At 39.6% G+C, this 12,445-nt stretch overlaps 1 protein-coding gene across 1 annotated transcript in view; it reads right to left on the bottom strand.

Annotated features, from left to right (window-relative positions):
• Positions 1-12,445, bottom strand: part of LOC137563632 (TBC1 domain family member 22A-like) — a 640,427-nt gene that overhangs the window by 139,363 nt on the left and 488,619 nt on the right. Inside the window, exon 12 of the mRNA XM_068276327.1 lies at positions 6,231-6,326. Coding sequence (XP_068132428.1) covers positions 6,231-6,326 — 96 coding nt within the window. The remainder of the gene's footprint in view (positions 1-6,230; positions 6,327-12,445) is intronic.

The raw sequence follows: 12,445 nt of genomic DNA, 5'->3' as shown, positions 1-12,445 counted from the left end.
AGGAGAAAAAGTAAACTGAATAAGCCCCTTAGCTTTATTAAAGAGAACCCGAGGTGTGTTTAAAGAATGTTATCTGTATACAGAGGCTGGATCTGCCTATACAGCCCAGCCTCTGTTGCTATCCCAAACCCCACTAAGGTCCCCCTGCACTCTGCAATCCCTCATAAATCACAGCCGTGCTGTGAGGCTGTGTTTACATCTGTAGTGTCAGTCTCAGCTGCTCCCACGCCTCCTGCATAGCTCCGGTCCCTGCCCCCGTCTCTTCCCTCCAATCAGCAGGGAGGGAAGCGATGCAGGCGGGGACTGGAGTTCTGCAGGAGGCGGGGAGAGCAGCAGACTGACACTATAGAGATAAACACAGCCAGCTCTGACAAGCTGTTTGTCAGCAGCGTGGCTGTGATTTATGAGGGATTGCAGAGTGCAGGGGGACCTTAGGGGGGTTTGGGATAGCAACAGAGGCTGGGCTGTATAGGCAGATCCAGCCTCTGTATGCAGATAATATTCTTCAAACCCACCTCGGGTTCTCTTTAAATCCAGGATAGAGTGGACATATTTAAAATCAGTCCTCGATGTGGTTGCTGCACATGAATGCAGTTCTAACTAAGCTGACTGTGTTTCGGTATGACCCATGTAAGGGTTTCAAATGTTTGTCACCTAACAATAAAACATTTTTTTTAAACTCCAGCCAAAGGTTTCTGGACTGCCTATCCTCTACAACCTTGGAAAATCAACCCCATAGTATAGACATATCTACAAACAAGAAATGAAAAGAAAAATTGCCATAGACCCCGATTTGATGTATAGTTGTGTCGCTGAAAACAATGGGTGGTAAAACATTCACCTGTCCCTCAGTGAAGCAGCATCCTCTGCAATCATCTGCATGGTGCACAGGGAGGATTAATATGCCCTTCATTTTCTAACATTTCTGAAAAGAAGAAGGCTCAGAATCTGCGGATCAGAGATGGTCCAGCAATTTGGAAAATCTCTGTGTAGGATAATAGGCATTTCTGATTGTCACGGACAATGCACTTTACATCTTCTCAGCTCAGATGTACAGCAAAGATAAAGCCATTTCTGCATCTTGTAAATGTACTGAAACATCTCAAACCTTTTCTGACAGGTACAGCAGATGTTGCACTAAACTTCCATAAAAAATAACTTACTACACTAGCTATACGGTTAAGCGTTACGCTAAACCACAACTACTTTTGGAATAAATTTTGATGTAATATAAACTTTTATAAACTACATATATCGTATGGAAAGTAAGCAACTCTTGAATAAACTAAAGTCGGAGAAAGCTGAAAAACAGAAACAAGGTTTCTTTTGGGAAGATACGGATATCGCTCAAAGGTACCAGACTTTTGTCTTTAGATATAAAAGATAAATTTCCAAAAACTGATACAGCGCTCACCACCCTATACTGTTAATTGGTATGCAGCCAGCTGTCCAAGAGTGAAAACCAACAGATTCCCCCTCACAGTAATTATATAAAATCACAGCAGCGCGTCCAAGCTTCTTCCTGTATCGTGTCCACTGATCATACACCTAGGTCAGGAAAAATAAAGCACATAGCGCATGATCCCTTATCACAAGTACACCCTGTGTTTGAACACACACACTGTGCAAGGGATTTCAGCCACCGCATGCAGAGTTGGGGATCAATCTCTCCCCCACGTTTCCCTGCTCACCAGATAAATTCTTTAGATCAGGCACATCAGTATACTCATCAGTGAACTCCAGCAGCCAAAGCTCTATAAAAATATAAACAAACCGCCTCTCATGGCATAAAATCTTCTTTAATCAGAATAAAACCCGCAATCAATTTTGCGTACCAAATGTAAGAATATAAAAAGCGCATCTCACAACTCCCCACGGACGGACTCACAACTAGCCCACGGACGGACACAGCCGGTGCTACGGCGGGGGAGCCTGGAGGGCAACTATGGAGTTGTGAGATGCGCTTTTTATATTCTTACATTTGGTACGCAAAATTGATTGCGGGTTTTATTCTGATTAAAGAAGATTTTATGCCATGAGAGGCGGTTTGTTTATATTTTTATAGAGCTTTGGCTGCTGGAGTTCACTGATGAGTATACTGATGTGCCTGATCTAAAGAATTTATCTGGTGAGCAGGGAAACGTGGGGGAGAGATTGATCCCCAACTCTGCATGCGGTGGCTGAAATCCCTTGCACAGTGTGTGTGTTCAAACACAGGGTGTACTTGTGATAAGGGATCATGCGCTATGTGCTTTATTTTTCCTGACCTAGGTGTATGATCAGTGGACACGATACAGGAAGAAGCTTGGACGCGCTGCTGTGATTTTATATAGATATAAAAGATAAATGAAACAAAAACATGCAGCACTACCAAAATTGTCTTCTCCTTTTTAATCTATACACTTAATAGCTTTTATTATTCATGTGTATAACAGATGTTTACAGTAGTATAGTACTGATACATTTCCTGATGTGCTTTACAGTTAAATTTAACAATTCTTATGTCTCAATATCCCTCACAATTTGATATCTTGATCACAGGCTCATTCTGATTATTGAGAATGGGTGTAAAACTAACCACCCACTAATTTTATGGGTAGAGAAAAAAATAAGTAAAATGTACACATTTTACAGAGATGATGTTCCAGTGGAGATTGAAGCCTCAAACAGCAAACATGCACTAACCATCTAGCCCACAATTCTGCCCTTTCTAGATATTAATATGCTGCATGCATATTTCCTTAGACCAGACTTCTGTGAAAATCCTTCATGAATTCTGTGTCATTTTTTATGCTTCCAGGAAACAATAGTCCCACTGTCATTTCCACAGGATAAAGTAGTTAACGTCTAATGATGCAGATGATGGTTTGATACGTGCAAAGCTACATTACCACAATGCTACACTAATGGACAATGATATTTGAAGTTAAGGCTTAGTACACAACTTGATAGGCTGATTACAGCTGTGGCATAAGAGGTGGCTGGAGAAAAAAGGGCACAGCAGAACATTTTGGTAACTTTGGCATTTTCTTCTTTGGGTACTATTGAACACTACAGGGCGTGACAGATCATTTTTTTGGAAGACATCATGGCTGGGAGGACATGAAGGCGGCCTTGCTTTCTGGAAGACATAAGGACTGCAATTATACTGCAACTCCTGTTATAAAGGAGTAATGGTGAGTCTAATGATTAAATAAGGCCAGGAGGTTATGGCTATCCTATAGCTGAAACATAGCAGTAGGATATATGTACAAGGCTCAGCTCTCATAAAGCCATATGTTGGGTTATCAGTACTAAATAAACGTTAACATGGCAGTTCAGCTCCTCTACAGCTAAAAAATTGCACATTGGCAACTGAAGAGGCTAGAAGGTGGGTATAGGTTAGGGTTATGCTTCAATATTAGGAAGGTTAGGCTTAAGAGAAAGGTAAGTGGAAGGTTAGCTTTCAATTGTTATGGTAAGGTGGTTAGGTTTAGGTGTCAGAAGGGGACATCACTGAGTTTAGAGAATTATGGATATGTATGGAGTCATTTTGACAGGACACAACGTTCCTACTGTTATACAAGCTGTACACTGACTACTTTGCATTGCATAAAAAGTGTCACATCGTCATTGTTGTCCCAAGAAAAGCTGTATTACAATATTGACAAGATGTGTAAGATGTACTCACTTCTGTCAAATACTGCACCTGAAGAATGAATGGCAACCACACGTTATTTGGGAGGAATTGCATGCACACGTTGTAAGAGAGTAATGGATACTAAATGTATTATATAAGGGCGCATGTCTGATTACTACACTTGAAGTGATGGTAGTGAGGTCTAATGTAATCAGCTCAAAATACATTAAAATACATATAATAAACACAAGGCAGTTCCTCTTAAATCTGGTATGTTTCATTTTGGTAATTAATCATTTCCTCTAAAAGGAATCCCTTAAGCTACATAACCACTTGGAAGATTTCTCAGATTGCTTTGGGTGGAAGATTTTCAACAATTGCTGTACAGACACATTGTTTGGTTCCCGATCCAGAAATAGCACACTGCTCTGTGGAGAGAGCAGTTGCATAAATTGCACCATACGGCCTGGGAAGTTCAAGCAGGGAACAAAAGGTATCTAGGAACCACATCTTACCAGAAAAACCATACAGAGAAGGCATGCGACACCATGGATACCTGTACACACTTTATATTTCTGGACAAAACACTTAAGAACAATTATTTCAGCTGAGACAAATGTAAAGTGTGTATGTAACGTTAGACATAAAGCAGCTAGAGATGCAAGCTTTATACAAGAGTCTGGGGTTAGTCACAGGAAAACCCCATCTTAGTTACAGCCCTCACTATAAAGCTAGTTTATCTTAACCCCCCTGGCGGTATGATTATTTCCGCATTGTAGGGTATTTCTAAAAAGGTTTCAGATCCTAAAATCAGGAAAAAAAATCATGCCACCAGAAACCCCTTCATTCACTCACCTCCCTGGGCTCCAGCGCTGCAATTTTACCCCCGTCCTCCAACTGGCACTGTAACTCTTTGGTGAGATCAATGATGGTGATTTCACCAGAGGGATTCAGTGCCACCGAGGACAGGAAGGCGAACGGCTACCATTGTCTGGAACCCCCGGAAGTTGAGTAAAAGCTCCCGCTGTGCGCAATACTCTGCATAGAGCTCCAGATGGCTAGCCCGAGTGCAGCTCGGGATTACCGCCAGGGAGGTGCAGGAGGGCAGATAGCACTTGTCTGAACTTTAAAGCTGCATGTATGGACAGATTATAGAACATTTCTATAGTACCCTCTATGGACCAGGAACATAATTATATTGAAAAAGTATGAGGGAAAGATGGAACGCTAGTTACCTTTGCATCACACACAGGTGACCTAAGATTTATTAAAGCCTAGAAATTTACTTCAGAGCATTCTGAGAAACTACAGCCATACCAAGCCTAGACTGCTGCTTAATAAGCCTACCTAATTGTGGTTTGGAAAGGATGCCATACATTTTATGATGTATGATGGATCAGGTAAACAACTGGTATCAACCTGTTGCTACCATCTGGCACCAGTAAATATTTGACCAGTTGTATGTGGAAATCTTGTGTAATATCAAATACACAGCCACCTCCAACTTTGTACTGCAATGATGTACCTATACTGCTGTACTCGAGAGTCTAACAATCAAATATATCTGATCAATATTCAATTAATAAAACAAATATTCCCTAAAGGTGTTCTAGTTTGCAAAAGATTTTTGTTACAGTCAACACTTTTATCAAATTTAACATATAGCAATGTATGACCAATTTAACAGAATAAAACAGCTTAGCAGGAGCAGAATATCTGTAAAGATCACCAACTGCAGTTCTAGTAATCCATTTTGTAAACTATGGCCCTTACCCAACTAACTTTTGCTTGAGTTATCTCCCAGGAGATAATTTTTCATCTTTAAAAAAACCCAAAAAAAACTTTTCAGCACTTAGCAATTACAAAAGTACTAAAAAGTAGGTTAAAAAATATCAAACTTATTTTAAGCAATTTCTTGCTTGGTGGTATTTTATTGATAATGCTTGAAAATATCTCCTTGGAGAAAACTCAAGAGAAAAGTTAATAGGATATGGATATGGAATAGAGTATGGGGAATTGTCCTCTAAGCGGTAAACTGAAAACCGGAAATCAGGTAAAGTCTATCGAATGGGGACAAAGGCAGCAATAAAAAAAACTTTTAGTACATTGGAGAAATTTCACAATGAAAAACAAAGAGCTAAAAGTGCTGATGCTTTATAATATGAATTTGTTTGCTGGGATGGCATCCTAAAAGCTCCAAGTATGAACCCATAAACTGACACTTGCTTAATTATTACTGGAAAATTCATTATTAACAAGCTAATAGACCAAAGATATGTGTCTGCATAACATATTCCATATGCTCACTTGTTTAAAATAAGGCTTGTAAAAACTTCCAAGGAACAAATGTGCTCCTAAACTTTCAGAGCTATTGCCTTTAAATTTAAGCAGCAGTAAGAAAATTGTGTTTCACTACAAATCACCTGGCTTGCAAGAGGCTGCAAAGCCAAAGGTGACATTGTTTAAGTGTACTGTATGTCACATATTTTACTATCTGTAGTTACTTCACTTTGTTGAAGGGATTTACTGCATAGTCACCATAGGCACATAACAGAGGCCTCATTTGAATCCATATGCTACAGCAAGTTAAAAGTAAAATATGGCCACTTACATGGAAATCTTTTTCGTCCAATATCTCTTTCCTCCATCTCACTAGAAAGGCAGCACAGACATATAAATGGAAGTGTGAAAATCCTTCAGGTTCAGACTAAAAGAAAATGTAAAAAGAAACACAATTTTAAATAAGTATTTTTAAGTATGAGATGATGAAATCAGAGACAAAAATAGATTTAATATAGAACACGAAGGTTATACTTGAGCCTGGACGATGAAGATTTGTCGTTTTGTAAAAACACTCAAAAGGTCATCTTAAAGCTAAGCTATCAAAGTGGCAAGAAGAGAATCTAAGTTGATGAAGCAGCTCGAAAATTACTGTAATCGCCAAGTCCTAGACTTTATTAGGGCTGCTACCATGCATGGCAGCCTTTAAGTTCAAAATTCTTCCTCTGCAAAGTCTCAGTACCCAAGAAAGTGCATTAAAGAGTGTGTGAAAAAAAATAAAGAACAGGTTGAAATATTAGAGTTCACATCTATTGGGAAATTTCATTTAGCAGGTTCAGAGACCACTTGAAGCCCTTGCTCTTTGTAAGAACATCCACCAAAATATATACCATACTTATTACTATATTTCAACAACTACATCTTTTCTCATTGGTTACTTGTACTGTCTGGCTCTGTCCTGACCTGGTTGCGGTCATCTGGTTTTTTTTTTTTTAATGTCAGCACTGTTAATTTTGTGCACTCTCCGTTTCTCTGCATATTGATCTTAAACTAGTATCTAAAGTATTTCTAGCGGATTTGATCCCATTTTGCAGACTGGTGGAGATTCCCCCTTGCTCTTTGAAAAAGTGGTGTGACAGCCGCGATACCGGTGGAGAAGTCAACTGAGGGCTCCCTTCTCCCACATACCTTCCTCTATGGCATCCTAGACCAGCTAAGTATACCTCCTGTTCACTTTTTCCTCTGTGGCTTCACCCACATGTCTCACTCAAACTATGCACGCTTTAGGATTATGTATTGTGATTTTTGGGCTCACCATGTATTGATGTTTAATGCACTAATTCATTGTTCATATTGAATGTTATCACTCTTACTCTATATTGGAGGTTCTGAACCAGGGTTCATACAGCGAGAGGGTGCTCTTTCTTAAACACCCCTGCTTTCAGTACAGAGTTACACTAATATATACCAGATGCCAATATGTGATTATTATGATATGCAGACCTTCGTTTATTATATTATGGAGGGTATGAATCATTTTTAAATGTTTTTATTCTTTTTGGAATGATATATATTGAATAAAATTGCTTTAGATTGTTTATATTCAATCTAGTGTGGTGCTGTCTCCATTAACTATCTTCTCTCTTTGTATATCCATTTTGCAGACTAGACATACAGATCAGTCTCTTGACCAGATCCATCATGTGTCTTCAAAGAGAATTTATGTAGGAAAATATGATCAATCTCCCCTGCACCCCATATCTTAAAACCTTTGTTCTAATGAAAGATGCACTTAAACAGAAGCAGGTAAAAAGGGCGCCAGCAGCACCATGGGGGAAAAAAGGGTGCCGCCATTCACGATTGATAAAAGCCATAGTTAGCGGCTGAAAATGTAGACATTGCTGCTTTGAGGCAGGGTTAAATGTTAGGCAACACAACGGTTATGCATCAGTGGGGTGGGGGGGGGGTTAAAGTAATAGGCATCAGTAGAGAGAAGGTTCAGTGTGAGAGAAGGGTTAGGATAGGTCATAGTAAAATAGGCATAAAGATTACAGTTATTTTACATATTTTATTAGAATTAAGTAGTAGAATAGGGTAATACAAAAGCTTGGCAGATAAGCTTTTTGTCCCTAGAGTTGTACGACGGACAAGGGGACATGATTCGCGGGTGGAGGGAAAACGTTTTTGCCATCTAATTAGAAAGGGGTCCTTCACAATGAGAGTGGTTAAAATCTGGAACATCTTACCTCAGGAAGTAGTTATGGCAAACTCTATATCTCCATTTAAAGAGGGCTTGGATGCTTTCCTTGCATTGAAGGGAATCCACAGCTATAATTTTTAGGTAATTCCTGGAAGAGTTGATCCAGGGATTTATCTGACTGCCATCTGGAGACGGGAAGTATTTTTTTCCCTTTTAGGGCTAATTGGCCCAGGTCTTTTAAGGTTGTTTTGCATTCCCCTGGATCAACTGGGATATGTGCAAGTTCAGGATGTTTCATTTATTTATTTCTGGTTGGACGAATGTCTTTTTTTTCAACCAAATTAACTATGTAATAACAGCAATTTTACCGATATTCTACTAGCAGCAAAATCTGGTGCCTTTTTTCCTGGCATCTTTATTACATGTATGTACTTAACCTTCCTGGTGGTAAAACTTTGCTAGCTGCGTGTGCATTCCGATCGCCGCCGCTACCCGCCGATTAGCCGCCAATCGCTGTGCTGCGCCCCCCCAGACCCCGTGCGCTGCCTGGCCAATCAGTGCCAGGCAGCACTGAGGGGTGGATCGGGACTCCCTTTGACGTCACGATGTCGGTGACGTCATCCCACCCATCACCATGGCGACGGGGGAAGCCCTCCAGGAAATCCCGTTCTTTGAACGGGATTTCCTGATCAATGATCACCGGAGGCGATCGAAGTGGATGGGGGGATGCCGCTGCACAGCGGCTTATCATGTAGCGAGCCCTAGGCTCGCTACATGATTTAACAAAAAAAAAAAAAACACTGCTGCACTGCCCCCTGGCGGTTTCTAATAGACCGCCAGGAGGGTTAAACAACCTCCCTTAACAGAGCCTGATTTCATGTTAAAGCTGATGGTGGATAACTTTTTCTTGTCAACAGTTGCATGTATCTCTTCTAAAACAATTCATTAAGTATTCTCCACTGACTCTAATGCAAGGGATGCAACAATTAGCTCATTAGCTCTGCAAGGGATTTCTATTAAGTAATTTCAATAGAAAAAAAAACACTGTACAGAAAAGTGATCAAACATATGAGATCCAGCTGTAATTTGGAGTACTTAAACATGTAAAGAATATTGTACTGTCAGTCACCCCCTGCTGAACAGCCAGTAAACATTCAGTAGGTCAGGCTTGATGCCTTGCACAATTACTATTGCATCTCCTGAAAGGATTTATAACTAGCATTGTCTGTGTTTCTGTGCTGCTTCTGAGGCATAAACATGTGCGTGAGTGGCGCCTAGGAAATTTGGGCGCTGGCATAGGAACCCATATTAGAACGGAGATAAACTTGGTATAGCTGGCATGAGGTACACCCCTTAAAAATAGCAGAAACAAGAGGCACCTGCAAAAAATAGCAGTGACAGAGTGCTACATATGGGAACTCTGAAGAAATTGGGGGTGCATACCATCTGAAAAAGATTGGAAATCCTTGCTGCTTAGAGCTAATTAATACAAAGATGGTGAATTCTAGTGTTTTCAGCTTAAAAGACAAAACTCAGCTTGAAAGAAAAAAAAATCTTAAAACTATTATTAATGTCTCAAAAATGTTTAAATATGTGCGGTGCAGAGATTTAATTTGCCAACCTTATGTTATGGTAACTCTGAAAAGGAGAAAAAAATAAAACTACATCACAGTAACATTACTTCTTTTACTATTCTGCTTCTTATCTATTTATCCTAGATAGGTCCTTACACTTGCCGCATATCAAACTGAAAGTTCTCTTAGAGCGGCTAGCAGTCTTTTCCACTTGTCTTATAAATGTAAGTAGGCGTCTTATGGTTTTTAAGAAGCACACACTGCTTTGCATCTATCAGAAATCAATGCAGGAACTTGAAAATGACTTCGTACCAAGATTTGAAAACCTTCTTTAGAACAGAACTATCATAAACTACAGTACAAGGTTTCCTAAAAGGTAGCAACTACCATAAACACATACCCACGTGCTTATTTTCTTGAATAGAACTTTTAATGAAAAAATATACATAATACTGATGCTGCAAGGCAATAAAGTTTATTTCAAGGCACCAGTAAATGCAAAAAAATGGTTAGAATATCCTTAGCAGTTTTCCATTATATTATCCACAATATTTTGATTGTTATACTGTGTTTGACCTTTTGCCTGTTTCTCTGACTACTCTCTCCTGCTGATTCTGTACCTCTGCCAATCTGATCTGTTGCCGACCTCTGCCTGTATACTCACATTGTTATTGCCTGTCGATTTTGTACCTTATATGTCAAATCTGTTACAGACCCTGCCTGTTGATCATTCTTAATATCTGTATCAGTGACAGTATCGCCTTCTACTGTCACTGTTTGTAAGACACTTTCCTTGTTGGGATTGCCTTATATTTATCTGTCTGCTAGTGCGCTCATACACTAGCAGATCGTTACATAGACAGAATAGAAAAAAAATCTGCTGCTGTGTGGCAATGGTTTGCTGAACTCACCTAGGTCCTATTAGAGCAGATGAGAGAATTGGCAGTGGTAAGCATGCACCAGCAGTTTTAAGTTCTGTGTTTCTTAATAAATCCAGGCTCTACTTTGTAATTTAAAAAAATAGGGCCTAATCCAGTAATTCCGTTGGTTTGTGACATGGGGAGTGCTATGAAAATAGCAGTTAAGATGTAATAGCCCACAGCTGATGCCAAGCATCCCTGTTGGAGCGAGTCTCTTCCGGTGGATGCCTTTAATAAGGGGCAATCCAGATGTTTAAAAACTCCACCAGGGGTTTAGATTGAGTTTAGGGGTACATTTGCTTTAAATATCCACCAGGGATTAGCGTTGGTCATTTTGTATGGACCAATATTACCTCTTGAGAGGGATTCACACTGGTCAAGTCAGTGGGCCAATGAGAAGCCCTGGTGGAGAGTAACCAAAAATGCTTTTTGCCAGATTTCACTTTTCTCTGACCACTGCTGAAATACTGAACCCCAGCCAAAGCATCTTTGAAAGCCCTGCTGTGTTTTTTTGTGGGTCTTCTGAACTTTTCTGAACTCACCAATCAGCGTTATTGCTTAGGATTCTCATAATCAATTTTGCCAGGATTACTTAGATGTTCAGTATCAGCTTCAATCGAGATTTTTAATTACCCCTAAACTGAGACGGATATGGAGGCTGCCATATGTATTTGCTTTTAAACAATACCAACTGTGTGGCTGTCCTGCGGATCACTTTGGCTGCAGTAGAGTCCAAATCACACACCTGAAACAAGCATGTTGCTTATCCAGTCAGACTTCAGTAAAACACCTGATCTGCACACTTGTTCAGGGTCTATGGTTAAAAGTATTGAAGCCAGAAGGACAGCAGTAAAGCCAGCCAATTTGCATTGTTGCAAAGGAAATAAATATGGCAGCCTTCATATTTTTTCAGTTCAGGTGTGCTTTAACCAATTAACTCAAACTGGACATTTATATGCATCCAGTTTGAGCCTCACTAAATCCATCAGGACGTACAGGTGAGTCCTGTTGTCAGTGGAGGGTGCGCACTCTCCTACCGCTCATTCATGGCAGGACCTATATGTCGGTAATTGGTGAACAGGAACATGTGTTCCCTGAGCCAAAGTGCCTGTATATGAATGAACATGGCTCCAATCAGGATCCCTGTTCATTCATAAAAATGAAAGTAAAAATGATTGTAGGAAAAAAAAAAGATCAAACACTTTCTGGTAGCCCAGGATAGTGTGTAGTACCATCTTGTGGCAAAACAGTAAAATCAAAATAAAAATGCATTAAAATATAAAATGTGCTATAGTTTATCCCTTCTAAGCCCCTGTAGTCACAAAAATAGACCACTTGTAAAAAAAAAAGTGACAGCATTACATATATAAATAGCTACCTGTCATGAGGGTACATTACTGTTATTTTTGCAAAAAAAAAAAAAGGGCTTGAAATTATTGATAGGGAATTTCTAAGGTATAGTGAAAAAGCAAAAACAAATACACCTTTATTTCCAAATAATATATTGTTGCCATACATTGTACTAGGAATAATTTAAATGTTTTGATAGCCAGGACAAATGTGCAAATAAAATGTGCAGGTTATGGGGATAGAATTTGAGAAATATGCTATCATTCATAAAAGGCTGTGCAGTAAAAAAAAAATCTGGTCAGGAAAATACCACATTCGGTATTTTAGATTTGTGTGTGCTAATTCATTAAAATTTTCACAGGTGCGGTAGAAGTGCGATAATTTACCAAAGCCTAACAGTCAGTAACAGCAGAAGATTAGTTGTCTGTGTTGTTACATGCTGTTCTCCGTGCAGAGACAATGTTCCAACTTCCCTTTAGATGTGCATGTTTTGTTATACTGC

The sequence above is a fragment of the Hyperolius riggenbachi genome, chromosome 3, assembly GCF_040937935.1.
Source record: "Hyperolius riggenbachi isolate aHypRig1 chromosome 3, aHypRig1.pri, whole genome shotgun sequence".
Classification (NCBI taxonomy): domain Eukaryota; kingdom Metazoa; phylum Chordata; class Amphibia; order Anura; family Hyperoliidae; genus Hyperolius; species Hyperolius riggenbachi.
Note: the sequence above shows the minus strand (reverse complement) of the source record. Positions and strands in the feature narration are given on the sequence as shown.